This window comes from Ciconia boyciana, chromosome 7 (genome assembly GCF_034638445.1).
Source record: "Ciconia boyciana chromosome 7, ASM3463844v1, whole genome shotgun sequence".
NCBI classification, from domain to species: domain Eukaryota; kingdom Metazoa; phylum Chordata; class Aves; order Ciconiiformes; family Ciconiidae; genus Ciconia; species Ciconia boyciana.
Genome location: NC_132940.1, coordinates 5,736,188 through 5,752,091, shown reverse-complemented (window position 1 = coordinate 5,752,091; position 15,904 = coordinate 5,736,188). Strand labels below are relative to the sequence as shown.

General features: G+C 50.1%; 1 protein-coding gene across 2 annotated transcripts in view; it reads right to left on the bottom strand.

Annotated features, from left to right (window-relative positions):
• The window catches only part of PLPP3 (phospholipid phosphatase 3), a 50,596-nt gene extending 35,086 nt beyond the window's left edge, over nt 1–15,510 (bottom strand). The window contains exon 1 of one of the 2 annotated variants that reach the window (XM_072867493.1): nt 14,804–15,510. In XM_072867493.1, the coding sequence (XP_072723594.1) occupies nt 14,804–14,942 (139 nt within the window). In that variant the 5' untranslated portion in view covers nt 14,943–15,510. The remainder of the gene's footprint in view (nt 1–14,803) is intronic. The other variant, XM_072867492.1, reaches the window with a different exon arrangement.
• Nucleotides 15,511–15,904: the final 394 nt, after the last annotated feature.

Below are 15,904 nucleotides of genomic sequence, written 5' to 3'. Positions count from 1 at the left end.
TTTCATGGAAATTGTTTTTATCTCAACAACAACTCCCTTTGTCACCTCAGACATGAAAAGAAGAGAAGGGCTCGGGCTCAAATCCAATCCCAGCAACAAAACGCGCAGAAAAGCACCACGACCCTCCAAATCTTGCCTCACGAAAGCCTGCCCTCCCAACGGGGCAGAAAACCTCCAAAAACCCTTTTACCACCTCCCTCGTAACACCGATGCAACCGCAGACACGCGCGACGCGCTGCAACCCACTTTGCACGGCCTCCGTTTTAAGCCCTTTGATGCTTGGGAAAAGACCGTACCATCGGTGGGGTTGTTTTGAAGGATTTTTAAATGGAAATAGTTTCTTTTCTTGCAGCCCGTCGTGGCAACCGGAGCCCACTGGCTCCTGTCAGCGAGGCGGGAGCTCAGCAGCTCATAGGGGGTGTCCTCTATTTCCAGCCTATTTACTGCTCCGTTGAGAAAGGCACCTATAGATGCTCTGGTTCTCAGACAGGGAGTTTGGAGGGACTCGGTTATTCAACAAACCAACCCTTTCTAAACGCTGTCAAAGGAGTGATTTGATGCCTTTCAGTGCTTACTATACAAAACGCTGAAAGACCAGTGAACTTCAAAAGCCGCAGAAGCGGAGCTGGAGTTTGGCAGGAGTTCATTAGCTGCCTGTGTCCTTCTGTGTGTGGCTTGTAATTACATGCAGACCTGATGCCAAATCCTCATCTACCGAGGGGTACCAATTAACGTGCTGCGGGATGATTCACAGGTAGCTGATGTCGAGATTTATACAACCGGCATGGCAAATAACGCATGGTTTTTTGGCATTTTGGGGTTTTTTTGGTTTTTGTTGGGTTTTTTTGGTTGTTTTTTTTTTTTTTTAAGCTGGCCTCTTTTCAAGTTATTGTACAAGTAAGGTTTTGGCAGAAAAATTGGGATTATCCAGCCTGTTCCCAGGCCACAAACTGGTGGGCCTGATCCTTCTGTCTTTGCGCACCAGTATCTGCAGGGACACACGCATCCCTTAGTGCATGGGCCAAGGGCTTGCAAGTTGAGCCACCTACTGTATTTTCCCTTGGTATAAAGCATAATTTTCTGCTCCAAGGAGAAAAACTCTAAAATTGAGGTACAATTTGCACGCCATACTTGCCATTCCTGCTGCTTGTACCCTCTTACTCCTATAGTAAAAGAGTAACAGCAGGAGTTTTAACAGCAGCTGGAGAAGCTGAAGAAGCAGATACCTAAAAATGATAATTCACCTTTGGAGGGGAAAATGTATATAAAGCTGCATCTCCTGCAGGAAAATATAACAGTTATTGGACCTTCTGGGGAGGAAAAAAAAAAAAAAAAAAAAAAGCAAGCCCATCTCTTACATGAGATCTGCATCCCTTTGCAGCCAGCTGGCTCCCAACGCAGCCCTTGGCAATTAAAACCTTGGGAAGTCAAACACAACGGCACGGAAACGAACCTTTTGTTTTCCTGCTTTTTCATTCTTGTCTTGCGTTTGATCCCCCAACAGAAACACAGGTACCCATTTCTCTAGCTAAGGGGAAACCACGGGCCCAGAGGAGCATCTTGGCACTGATGTGGAGCAGATCTCCAAGCAGCCTGGTTTGCCACCACCGTTGGCCTTCCCATGGAGGACAGGAGACCTAGCCCTCGTTTCCTTCTTCTACTTGACTTTCTACTTTCCAAAAACCAAGGCAAGTCCACTGAACTTCTCTTCCCCGCAGTCTGCAGCATCTCAATGGCCTCCTGTCCCCAGAGCCACCACGAAATGAATGGCACACGAGATGGGCATGATTTCAGATTTACTGGAGGTTTGATGCTCCTGCGCAGAAATGAGACTGTAAACAGGGGCAGCAAGAGGGAATTTACCAAAATGGTCAGCCTTGATCTCATACTGCTCCCAAAGGCACCAGCCACAGGACAACCATGCACTCAGTCATGGGTTCGGATGCATTATGGATATACGTATAACACCCAAAGACCCTCATTACCAGTAATTTGATGGCTTTTGCTCTTCTTCCTTTACCTTTGTCACACGGCTTTCCCCAACAGCCAGGTTCTATGCTAATTTTTCTGACAGTTGTTCAGCACGCAGACACCCATGTCTCCCACTCACCCCTCCAGACACCCCCATTTCCATACATTTTCCTCTCTCCATAGGACAAGTGGTTTCTCCATCACACTTCTTGCTCCCATACCATTGCAAAACGCCTTCAGCCCTGGGAGATAACTCAACGCCAGAAGGGCTGCGAGCACAACCCAACACTCGCACCACTTCATCCTTCTAATAAACCTTTCACTGCATTTGACACGATACAGCTCTTGTCCAGCCATGAAAGCTTTCTTGCTTATCAGGAGAATTTTTAATCAACTAGAAGGGAAAACATGGCCCGACACTTTATTGCTTCCTTGCGCTTTGCTTTTAGATGTTTCAGCTTTCTCCAATTTGTATTCTTGCTAATCTCTTTAACCAGGGATCAGGGGAAAGCCTGAAGTCTTTCATGCCCAGCAGCTTCCCCCAGATAATTTGGAAGCAGAGCAGGCAGAGGAGCATGGGGAAGGCCGGGGGGGGGCTCATGGTGGAGTGGGAGAAGAAGGCACCAGGCACCAAGCTCTCACACTCACTGCAGGTTCTGGGACATGGTTTTGTCCTGGCCACAATTACAAAACAACAAACAACGTCTGTGGGGAAGGGTCATAAGAAGTTCAGCTTTCCTCTATTAAAACCATCTGGTGCCTATTAAAAAAAAACAAAAAAACCAAAACCCAACTGGTTGGTTGGGATGGTGGGTAGCACCTCCTCCCTGCTCGGCTCTTCCTGGCACTTCTGGAGAGCGTGGTGCCACTCGGAGGTGTCACCGCGAGGGACAGGGCTGCCGTGGGAACCGGGGGCCCGGCAGACGGACACCCTGCTTTGCATCCCTCTTGCCGCGAAGAAGGTGCCCCAGCATCCATCTCATTTCACTTGTCCGTATCGGAGCCAGGCCCTTCTTTAGGAGGTGCCTGTGCCCCAGCACCCTGGGCTCCCGCCAGAGTGCCCTCGGTGAGCCTGTCAGCGGGCTCTGCTTTCCAAGCAAAATAAAATAACTCTACCAGGCCAGCGTGGGACCCAGCAAAGGGTTTCTCCAGGTCGGAGACACCGACAGGTCCCCCTCCAGCATCGACAGCGAGAGGCATCGCCAAACCTGCAGGGGAGGTGGGGCAGGGGATGGGAACCTTTATTTTTCCTTTATTAAAAAAAAAGCCTAAACCTCTCCTTTGTTTCCAACAGAAATAAAAGGCGGGGGGGGGTGGGGGGGGGGTAGAAAAAGAAAAGAGAGGAGCGCTTACAGCCAGTTCCCCAGCCTGTAACACAAAACCACGCTGTGCTGGGAAACCTTACACCGCGCGGCATCCAGCTCATGTACTCCTGCTCCGCTCGCCGCCTCCCGGATGCTTCCCCAAGCCCAAACTGCCCTTGAGAGAAGCCAAGCCTCAGCCTCTGCTGAAAAGCCTCTTTGTTTGGATTCCCTTTCCAAATCAGCGTATCCTGAGATTGAACTCCCTCCCACCCCTCTGCAGGGCTTTTTAATGTTCAGATGCCTTTGGCAGCAGCCAGATTTGCCAGCAGGTTTGTGGTCCTGTAATAGCGTTCAAAACCTCGGTGCTGGGGCACGTACAGTGCTAGGAACTTTCTTCACGTTAATGGGGGGGGGAGAAAGTATTGCAGAATTACTTCAAACGATCCTTTAATCGTGAATTGCGAACAGAGGAGCTAAGTTCTCCTTAATTAAACAATAGCTTTAATCAGCCTTCAATAGCCTACATTAAGGCTCACTAGTGAGCTGGAGAAGCACTTTTTCCCCTCTCTGTAACTGGAATAATTGAAAGAAAACTAGACAAGGCATCAGAGAAACCCAGGCACGGGGTCTGGTCCATACGTTCATCACCAAGAGGGTTCGACTCCAAGTGCTGCCATGAGCTTTCCGTGCAACCTCAAGTCCACCACTCATTGCACCCACAGATTAAATGCATTTTCCTGCACTGCCCACTCTGTCTGCAAGCTCAGGGACACAAGAGTGCTACATCCATACAGCCCCTGGCACGCAACAGGGTGCCCCATCTCCCTTGGGGTTTGCAAGCACCCCAAAATCCCGCAATCCCACAAAGGGCAGGAGATATGGTACTTCCATGGCAGGACCTCTGGTCTAGCACAGACCCACCTGAGACCCACAAATAGCACCAAGGCAATAATTTCAGTCATCACTCGGAGCAAAACATGGCAGATCTTGCAGCACAGGACTGTATCGGGAACATCAGCCCTGCACCTCACCCCGACACCAAAGGGAAAATCAATCCTCTTCGAAACCAGCCTCAGGACTTGAAGCAATTTCGTTGGGGAAAAGTTGTTTTTCACTTGCAGTTTGCTTTTTAATCTACCTCAGAGCATCTTTCTCTGTGAAAGCAAAGCGCTGAGCATTTAAGCAGGTGGATTTTCAGACTGTGGACCCGATCCTGCGTTCATAAAGCAATACTCAGTTTTGCAGACAACTTCAGCGAGAGCAAAAGCCAAGTCCCTTATGTCACATCCACAATCCAGATGCGTCCCAAGCTCTATCCCACTTGTCTGGCAGTTTTAAACACACTACATCCCCAGACCCTGCAGTAGCTCTTAGAGCTTTAGGCACTGGAAAACTTCTTTGTGCCCATGCACGCAGTGATTTATCAAAACAGGCTTTCTCTAAAACGCTATTTGACTTTTCCATGGGTTTATATGTTTGACAAAGACTCATGCCAGCTCAGTCAGAAAAATAAATGCCACAAAACTTCTCCTTTAAGGAAAAAAAAAAAAAAAACACCAACCACCCAACCCTCACAGCCCAATGCTTTAGAAATGCTTCTACATGCTAATCAGCCTCCTATTCAGCTCCAGACTGAATAGGACTCCAACAATGACAAAGAAATACGCTGAACCTATTCCACATTTCATCCCCTTCACTCAAAATGTTGCTGTTACCTTGGTTTTCAGCCGCTTTGTGGGAGCTGCAGCAGAATGACAGCTGCATGCTAAAGCTGCAGGGATGGCCAAGAAAACGAGGAGCGTTAGATGAAAAAATATCCATCCCGGATTACGAGAAAAAAATATGGAATTATTTAATGAGATAGTCACTGATGCTGCAAACTTTGATAAGAATAAATAAGGGGGGAAAAAAAAAACACAACAACAAAAAAAATGAGGCCTCTACTGAAAACATAGCCTCTTGTGGTCAGGCAGCAAAGGGAATTTTTTCTTAGTTTGGCAAGTACGAGTAGGCTGAAGCCCCCTCCGAGGCCTTCCTTTGAGAATTAGCCATTTGTGTTCTGTATTAGCAACCGGCGGATGTCTCAGTGCACCTTTCCCACATATCCTTAACCAGAAAAACTTCAGCTCTTATTTTGGGAACAGAGGAGCCAGTTCCTGCTGCAACACCGGGTGATGCGAGGTCCTTTCCCTTTTCTGCAGAACATGGGAGCATGGGAACGGAGCCGCCCGGCAAAGCTTTCGCAGGGATGGAGGTGGGAAGCTCCAGGACAGGTACATGCATGTCCTAGGGACACGCTTTGGCCCGAGCCCCGGGAGCCGCAGACCTCCTCCACGGTTGCACATCGCTGAGGATCTGATTTCAAAAGATAGCTCAGGAGGCAGGCGATGGCCTGGCAGGACTGGCAAAAGCACTGAAGTCTGCAGCTTCACTGAAATGGTTAGGAATTAGAGGAACCTCGGTAGCTCTGAAAGCCCCACTGGGCACCTGGGTGCGTCTGCACTGGAAATGCTGCCTTCAAAGCGTGCCCTCACCCTCACCGGGCTCCAGCTCCCTGCCCACGCACGGAGGCGATGCTCCTTCACGCTCCCCGTCTCCTTAGATTAGAAATTCCCAGAGGCACAACCCTGTGACATGCCTGGGCAGGACTGAGGGCAGCAGGGCTCAAATCCTGGCACAGGACTCCTCTGGGTCCTTGGCTGGGCTGCAACCCAGGAATCGAAGGGAGAAGCAGCTCCCCAAAAAGCAAGGGCCATCTGATCTGCGATCAAAGAGCCGCTTCAGAAACCTGCCAACACCAAACTGATTCACAGCTATCGACTTCAAAGGAGTTTTGCCGCCTGCCATCAGCTTACCGGCCATCCAAAATTACTCCGTGAGCATCACTCAGAACATAAACGCACCCAGCGTTCACTGACCAGACCTGCTTACCAGCGGTTTGCCACGCTATTTTGGACTCTCCCTTTGGAAACTAACACTTTAAAGAGTGTTGGGCTTTGCAGAAAAGCCTCGGAAGCCCTCAAAATGCTTGGGGTGCAGGACCGGTCGCCACGGCCGCTGCGCTGCTACCAAGACCAGAGCAAAGACCTCGCTGTCAGCATCGGTGGGAATGATAACCAGGGCTGGGCTGGCTGCTCGCTCCGGCCAGCCTCAAGCTGAGCCTTGCAGCCAGGCTTAAAGAAAGGCCCATCGCACCACCCCAAAACAGAGGCCATAAATAACTTGCCGAGCATCAAGAAGACAGGAAGCCCAGACCCCGTTTGGCACATCGGCTTTCAAATTCAGTGGCTGGACGTTTTGAGGCAACGCGATGATGTCTCAGCTTTGCAAAAGCACGTGCTGAATTAACCGCAATGCAATTAGTATCTGCGTGCAGTGCCTGTCTCCAGTACATGCATGATCAGACCCAGGGGCACTGCTGTAAAAGCTTTCAAAAATGGCTGTCATTCTCACTAATTTACAGTAAAACCAGGTGAAAGCTAATTACAGGATGCCATGCAGTTTGTCACTTCCTTTGCGCGGCAGCAGGCTACAACCCTGACACTGCTGCGAGAAGCGAGCTCTCAGAGGGAGCACCCTTTCCTTCAAGAGGATGGCTGCCCCAAACCACCAACTTTTGCTTTTTCTGTTTAAACCCGTGGAAGGCAGAATCACGCTGTTCTTGCTTCCTCCAACCGGCAAAGGTGAAGCGGCTCTAAGAGGTACAGCCTGCCATCTGCAAACTCCCAAAGCAGAGAAGGACACCTCCATGCCACAGCCACCTTCGGTGTTCAGGGCGAGGTCTGGGTTAGCCCAGCAATGCCAATCCAGCCTCAATTTGCTGTGTGTCTCGGGCACCGTACGCTAAGCCCACTGGTATGTTTTATCAGAAAGGCTGGAGGCATCTCCCAAGCTTCTCTGTGCTATGGTCGACACAGCTTTCACGTCTTTTTAGGCAAGGGATGAGAAATTATGGGAAAGTACTAGAGGATTATGAACACTCTCACCGATTCAGTGTCACCAGCACTGTCAGACCAACTGCAGCTTCATTTGGGCTTTGGCTGGCAGCCCCAGCCTAGCCCTGTAGCTCCTGACTGAGAACACCATATGCTCTGATAAGACAAGCTCATATATGGGTGCGAGCTACAGGCCACGCTGGAACAAGAACACACGCCATAAAGAGCGCAGGCATTTTCAGAGCATCAGAAGCTCTGGAGTTAAATTACATGTTCTGCTTAGAAAGTTTACTTGATGCGGAGAGTCGGTTTTCAACCCTTCGTCTTCAAAACATCCAATGCATGTGAAAAACAAGCCCACTTACGTGACCAGCTTGAAAGGACGGAGTTTATAGGAATTTCTGATACTTAGAAACCCGCCAGGACAAACCTAATTTTTGAACTCATTAATACATTGTCTTGGTAACGAACTTATGCTTAAGGTAAGTTTTCCAATGGTTTGCGTCAAAAGCTGTACGAAGACACTTCAAATTCTTCTTTTTTGGTGATGTTCTGCCTCCTCGGGTCTAAATTGAGGAGCAGCTTCTGCTGATCGTGATCCCACCGCCACAACTAAGCCATCGCGTGCAGCGATAAGGCAAGAAGGGATTCTTGAGTGTGACTTCCCAACAGCTGCTCCAACACAACCCCGCACACAGACACCCAATCTGCGCCAAGGAGCTTTTCACCTGCTAAAATCGTGGAGCAGGTAGCGCTTCTCCAAGGTAGACGTCACGGGAGAGAGCAGAACAGGGATAGATGGGGTGGCTTTGAAAGGGGTATCACTGCCCTTCTGGGAAGGGGGCCATGCCGATCCACGAGGAGATGCGACGGGGCAGCCTCTTCCCGGCTTTCGGTGAGACCCCCCCCAGCCAAGGCATCTGCGAAGCCGGACCGAAGGCTGGGCGCCGGCAGGACCCTCGCGCAGGCAGCGGTGCAGCCTGCAGCACCGCGTTAGCACGGGGGGCTGCTTCGGCCTCTGCCGTACCAGGGGTCCCACAACTCTGGCATCAGCCAGTGGGAAAACAAAACAAAACAAAAAAGAATAATCATTAAGTGTATTCAGAAAACTGACTTCAGACTTTAACATTACAGAACAAGTGCTGGATTATTTTTATTTACCTCTTTTTTTGAGGCTTTATCATTCACTTGATTCTCATTTTCAAGCCTTTTTTTTTTTTTGAAATATGAAACCTGACCTATCAAGAAAACCAATACAACTGCAGAAGCCAGGGCCCTAAGACAGAACAAAAAGAAAGAAAACAAAAAAAATACGACAGCACTCGTACTAAAACCCCAGCTGGCATCCTGCTGCGCAGGAGGGAAAGCCGCATCTGGGGAGGGGGTTTCCCTGTTGTCCCCCCACCCACCCCGGGACACAGCCCGGGGCTGGGGGAAGCCGCCGTTCTCAGCACCGGCCGTGTGGATGCTGGGAGAGGAGCGTTTGAAGGCTGCTGCCTTTCCCCACGCTGCCTTCAACAGGCATGCCCTTGTTCGAGGCGCAGGCAGACTGGGCGACCACAACGGTCCCTTCTGGATTACCATGGATGAAGCGGGAGCATTGTACGACCGGAACGGAGAGGACGGAGTCTGCTCCGCCAGAGCAAGCTACGGAGCAGAGCTGGGGCTTTTTTCCCCCCCTCCTTTTTTAAGTCATTTCAGACAGGGATGGAGGCATGCAAACAGCCTTCCTATCTCAGATGCAGGCACTGAGGAGGAGCCCTGGTTTGCAAGACTGTGCCCGTGCAGCACGGGTTCCCCAACTGTGGTATGCAAACCATCTTTGGGCACATGCATCTGGAGGATATACCGTCAGCCTGTATCTAGGCAAACAAAGTCAGACCAAAACAGCCTAAGAAAGGCATGCATATTAAATTGAGATTTAAAGGGTATAAAAATAATCTGTTTGATCTGGGAGAGATGTTTATATTATTTTCTGTGCTCACTACAAACAGACAATTAAAAAGAAAAAAAAAAATGTCATCCACTGTAATTGTGATGCCATCTCCTGCCTGTCTCAGCAGCAGGTACACAGGATTCAAAGCACTTCTGGCCATGAAGCAGTTGCACATAATTCTGCTTTCCTGGAGACACATCTTCAGGCTGTCCAAATTCCACCGACTCGGGAAAGGCAGCAGATTTATACCCCTGAGGACTCAGTCTGCCATAGGTACAGCATTTCCTTGTTCTGCAATTAACACCTCAAGTATAATTGTCACTAATAACCTGCTCTTGATACGTGTTTTTGGTTTTTATAAAGCCAACGCAAAAAAACAAAGTGGATTTTAAACACCTCCAAAATATTTCTCTCTCATCCTTTCTTCCAGTCATCTTTGGCTCCTTTGGTCTTTCAAGAGAGGGTCAAAACTAAGGATGGGTACCATGCTTACATGCTGACTGTTGGTTTAATAAGAAGCTTTTTAAGGCTCAAAATATCTCCTTTACTCCCAAATGATGGTGGGATAAAACCCTGCCTTTGCCAAAGCACTTCCAGACCAGCCATCCCCGAGACAGACCCCGCTGCCTCGCAGGGAGCTCGCTGCTGCCAAGAGATCCTACAGGTATTAAAATAAGCAATACATAAACATTAACGACCAAACCCCATCTAGGGATGCTCAAAACACGATGACGACTCTCCACCTACGCAGCTTCTCGCGTGTGGTATGGACTCAGTCCTCCCCAACACGGAGAAGACACGGCACGGAGAAGACAACACCAAGGCGTTGGGACTGTCCGGCTGGTTTAGTACAGTTGGATCTCGTTGTCCCTTGCAGAAAATAAGAAACGGTTGGGTCAGTACTTTCTTCACGACTGTATAGAAAGACGTTACCTACACGACAAGTGAGCCCTGTGCAGCAGGGTAGTCTTAAAAATAATAATAATAATAAAAAAAACACACAACACCCAAACAAAGCGAAGTTGCTTAGCTCATCAAATTCAACTTTACAGCACCCAAATAATTCCAACCTCATCTTTAATTCCTCCCACTCCTTACACTTAAATGACAATCCCAGGCCTGTTTGCGCCAATCTTCATGACGGAGCGACAGGGCCCCTGTCAGAGCTCAAACCCTTCTCGCTTCTGAAAGCTGGACAACGACACAATTTTCTACACAGAGAGGAAAGTTAACAGTAATCTAAACTGTTAGCCCAAATTATAAGATTATATCCCCACTTACATAAACACGGCAAGGTCCTGCTAGCGTAAACATTTACGTTCAAAGTTCATTTTAGCATCAAGCTTGCTACAGAAGAGAAGATGCCAAATTTGTGAGAAAGTTGAAGAGATATTAAGGTCATAAGAGGCCTATCCATCTGTTGCTTCAAAACCTCCCAAAGGCAGTAAAACTTGTGTTGTACAGATTAACTGGGACTGACAGAAGAGAGAAAATTAAATTAGAGACAGAAAATAAGAAGGGCAGTAAATTACATGCAGTTTACGTTTCACCAGCCTGAAACATATGCTCCCATAAACCCCATTTCCACGCGCCTAGGAAGCAGGTATGCCAGATGAAATCCCTCTATTTTATAGCACAAGCAGGACTTTTTGGAAGCTGTTCTACCTGCGCAAGCTGCACAAATACAAGCTACCGAAGACCCTCATCTGCCCTATCAGCCTTGCTGACGCAGCCTTCCCCTCTTCCGAGATTAAACGCTTGACTTAGCGCCCGTCAGCAGAGCGCAGGTGGCTGCTCAGAGTTCGCCGAACGCGGGGAGTCCCTGCCAAGGGAAAAAACAGCAGGTCTGAGAGCAGTAAATTTAACCCTAGAGGCTACATCTTCAAAACACCCCACCTCAAGGGTCAGGGCAGAAGGCTTTTTCCCCACCTGGCCCATGTCTCCTGCAGAAAGGTGGTGGCCGGTTGCAGCAGCTCCATGCAGTGCTGCATCTGGGCACCAAAGCCCCACAGCACCCAGGAAAGCTGTCCCATGGGACCTGCCCCAGCCAGGGTCACACCAGGCCCCCACGTAACGGCTCTATGCTCCGGGCAGGAGGTGCAAGAAACTCCCAGCAAAGGGACGGGGCTGTGATTGGGCTGAGGATGATCAGATGAAGGTGGAGTGAGGTCCTCCCATCACACCTCTTATTTTGCTGCTCCGAGAGCTCCCCACAGCTCTCCAACATGAAGCCACAGACCGGCTTAGCGGCGGCAACTTCAGTCCCGCCTGGCTGAGCTCCTCAATCACATTTTCAGATGTGTCGCGGTGACCGGCGAGACAGGGACGGGGCAGCAGGGACTCTTCCACACCACCGGGCTCGCCTGCAGCCCTAACAATTTCAGGAAGCATCTTCTAATTCTCTAAACAGAGCCCTCCCAAGAGGAGGAAGCAGATGGAGAAAGTTATTTTTTCCCCCTCAGATGACCTGCTTTAATAAATGCACACTCAGTTCTTTTCTGCCTCTTTTACCGAGTTGAGCGCCGACATGAAATTTCTGGGAAGTTCACGGTGCCGGTGATGAAACCTCTTGTTCGTGCAAGAAACCAGGGATTTGTCAGTGCAAAGTGCACTCACTAGAAGAGTGGGGTATTTGGAAATATTCAGCTCCCTGCCGACCCAACGCAAGTTGGAAATGCGGGAGAAATAGGGCGTCTGGTTCAGCGGATCTTCATCCGACCCACTCCACCAGCAATGCGCTTCTGCCAATGGCTCAACAACTTTGCTCCCCATGATCCCCAAGGAGCGAAGATACAAATCTTTCCCTTATGCATTTACTATCAAGATAACCATTGTGCTTAGCGATGAAAGACAAAGTGGATCTTCTAACGACTCGCGCCAAATTAAAGCTGAAGGAAGCTCCCGATAGCTCTGCTTTACTTATTCTGACTTTCTTAGATGTTTATGATAATTGTCTTCTGGGTAATTTGTTTAAATTTGTATGTAAACAAAGAAGGGTTTGTACACATCTACCACCTCACAGAGAGCTGATGTGTGTCATTTCTGAAAGACATTTCAGCCATAGTTTATTCTTTTCATTCCCCCCCCCCATAGAAAACCGACTCAGGTCATGATTACAGCAGTACCTGCAGCAGAAGCCAATGCAGCGTCACAGACCTCTGCAAATCAAATGACCGGTTTTAATATTTCCTAAAGTGGTCCTCAAATGAGAAAAAGCCTTCTGTTTCCCTGCTACTCTGAATGTCTTTGGGCAGCCACTCAAGAGGCGTAACTCAGTTTAACTGCACTGGAGGCCATTGGCCATGTGCCTACATGCACCAGCAGAAGACCTCTACCGAGTACCTCCACCTTAAAACAAGTCATTTCACCCAATTCTGGTTCTCATTATCTTACATGGGACTCTTTTTTTTTACTGAACTTGTAAATACCCATCAACTTGTATTTGTCCAACTTTCTCTTACAGGCTTCAGCTAGAGCACCTTTTCTTCACCTTCAAAGCAGGGGGGTTTTTTTTGTTTTGGTGAGTTTTTTGTTTGGTTTTGGTGGGGGTTTTTTTGTTTTTTTGGTTTTTTTTTGTTTTGTTTTTTTTTTACAAGCTCAGGAAGGAAGAAAATGGGAATCAAGTGCTTGGAAACGATAAGCTCTTAGTCTACCCCAGCAAAAGGCAGAGAGAAGAGCAAGCCAAGCCTGCTGCGAGTGGGGCAGCTGGCTTTCACAGCACCTCATGCCCAGTCATCCACCAGCAGCTCCGATACTACTGGTCTGGGTGTATTTGAAAAGCCTATCCCCAAACACACATCACGGGCTATCCATCATGTAATCACCTCCCTTACCACGTCCCACCCGTGTTCTTCACCTGCCAGCGATCAGCCAGATCTGAACTTTCCTCCAGCTGTTGAATTCACATTCTTACTTTTACACGCTCCTCACACCAAAAAACAAAACAAACAAAAAAAAAAACCCAAACCCCAACAACCAAACCAACCAACTCTGGTGTTTACTTTCTGATTTCCACCTGTAGTAATGTGAAACAAAGCAACAATCACACTTTTTGCTGTATCACATTATTCCCTGCTAACAATACCTTCCAGTGATGCTTGATAAGTTCTGTTTACCCAAACCATCGCAAGTAGAATAACACATGTCAACTGACTGCTTTTGCAGTTAGGACCCTCAGTCTAGAGACGGGGAAGAAAAACCCTCTGCCCATTCAAATAGCACTTAAGTCATGCCAGGGATGCCTGAAGTTTTCTTAAACTTGCGTAAAGAAAAGTTTAAAAGGTCTGACTCCTAGGAGCTGTTTTACTAGGAATCCAACCTTCTGTTTAAATAAGTGAGGTAAGTCAAGATAGTTATGTTTCTACTTATATTAGTTTCATATACGGCATATCAAGTATTTTTATTTTTTCCAGATACAAGAAGATGAAGCTTTCTGCACTGGCCTCTATTCTTGTGAGAATATGAAGAGAAAACCATGCCTCTCTTCTTAATGTATTAGTGCCTCCTAATATACACCAGATGATCAATAAACTACATAAAAATTAAATGAAACTGACAGTCTTTAAAAAATGGGCTCTAAGCAGAAACAATTGTTTTAAAGACTGTGGTGTCTAGAGTATTCAACTCACGTGCTGTTGTGTTATTAATCTCTTTGTTGGAAGCCAGTTGATTTCCCCTGCCTGTGTCTGTCAATTAAATATTCAGCATTGCAGCCGCAACTGAACGGTTGATGTTTTGGCATGCAAAATCTTTTTGAGACAGCCTGTTGACAGTTTCCTTACGTGCCACACCATTTCCAAAAGCCAGGCAGGCGAGCAAACTAAGACCTCTGCCAGTGACTAGGAGATGCCTGAGAGCACTTCAAAGCAACCTTTGAAAGAAATGAGTCTAGCGAGATGCCCGCACCGGGCGCAAGAAGGGGAGAGGGAAGAAAGGCAGAACCACTGCTCAGCCCGACAGCCGAGCAACACCAAGTCACTAGAGCGGCGAGAGTTTCTTTCCGCCCCCCCCCCCTTATTAGCAAAAACACAGGCAGCCCAAGCCGCGGTTTGCTCAGCCGCAGAGCACTACCTCCACCTGGAGCTGGCCCCGGCGCCTGCCGAGCCGCGGGCAGGCGGCGGGGTGCGGGGCCGGCGGGGGCACGGCCGGGGGGCACGGCCGGGGGCACCCCCGAGCCCACAGTGCCCGCTGCGTGCGGCCGGGCTGCGCCCCCCACACCGCCCTCCTTGCCCCCCCCCCCCAGCGCCGGGTCAGTGCGGGGGGCACGATAAATAGTTAAAACAATAATAATAATTAGTAAATCGGGGCGGGGGGGGGGTGCTGCGCCCACCTCTCCGCGCCGCCAGCCGGCTGCCCCCGCCAGCCCCGCTGTGACCCCGGCCGGACGCGCTCCCCGCCGCCCGGCCCCGCGCTCGCCGGCCCGGCCCGCGGCCCCGCCGCTGCCCGCTCCCCGGCTCGCCTCGGCCGGCGGCCCCGCTCCGCGCCCCGCTCTGCTTTTGTTTGGGAAGCGGCGCGGCCGGGGCACGGTCGAGCTGTGCCCGCCCTCCCTCCGCGAAACTTTCCCGAAGTAGGAGCCCGGGGGGCTGGGGGGGGGCCCGGAGGGGAGAGGAGCGGAGGGAAGGGGCGCGGAGCCCCGCCGAGCCCCCGCGGCTGCTCACCCATGACGAGGCAGAGGCAGTCGAGGCAGATGAGCAGGGCTTTCTTGCTGCTGCTCTTGGCCGGGTTGTTGTTCAGCGCCGGGCTGCCCCCATTCTTGCTCTCCGGCGGGATCGCCTTATCGTACTTGTAGCTCTGCATTATCGGGGGCGAGCGCCCGAGCCGTGCCGTGCCGAGCCGAGCCGGGCCGCGCCGAGCCGAGCCGGGCCGTGCCGCGCCGAGCCGAGCCGCGCCGCCGGGCTCGCACGCGGTGCGCCGGGGAGGTGCTGCCCGCGCTGCCGGAGCCGCTCCCGGCCTCTCCGGTGGGGCACGGGAGGCGAAAAAGCAGGCGGGTCTTCCAAAAAAAAAAAAAAAAATTAAAAAAAAATAGCAAAACAAAACCAAAACAAGCACAAAACCACCAGCAAAGGAGGGGCGGGAGGGTAGGGGGAGCGAGGGAGAAGTTTGCGGGTGTCCCAAGGCGGTGGAAAAGTCCTGGAGGAAAAGCCGGGGGGAGGGATAAAAATCTATCTATCGATAGATATGTGTATCAAGATCTCGGTACGCGGGGGGAAAAGGTGCGGAGCGAGGAGCCGGGCTGCGCTGCCTCCCGCGGGCAGGTGAGCTCGGCGGGCTCCGCGCTCGGCTCCGCTGCGCTGCGCTGCGCTGCGCTGGGGGCTCCCGCCGCGCCCGCCCCGGCCGCTCTGGGAGCCACCGGCTTGTTTCTGCACTTTTATTTCGCGAGGTCCTTTCCACCCCTTAGGAAAAAAAAAAAAAAAAGAAAAAGAAAAAAAAAGAAGGGGGAAAAAAAAAATCAGTCACTTCGCCTCGGATGGGATATCCAAGTAAGCACAGCCCCTTTCCTGCATCTGACATTTTACATAGATAATTAACTCCACATTTTTTTCCTGAGGGAAGTTAAAAAAAAAAAAAAAAAAAGAGTCAGGAACTAAAGTTTTTCGCACACCAGAAGGAGGGAGCCTCTAGCGTTCACAAACCAGAGAGGAGCTCAGTGGGAGAGGGAAGGGGGGAAGGAAAACAGCCAGCCGATCCGAGGCTGGAGGACTCCCGAAAGGTGATAACGGTGCGAAAGGGAGAAAACTAGGAACGAATAACTTTCAACA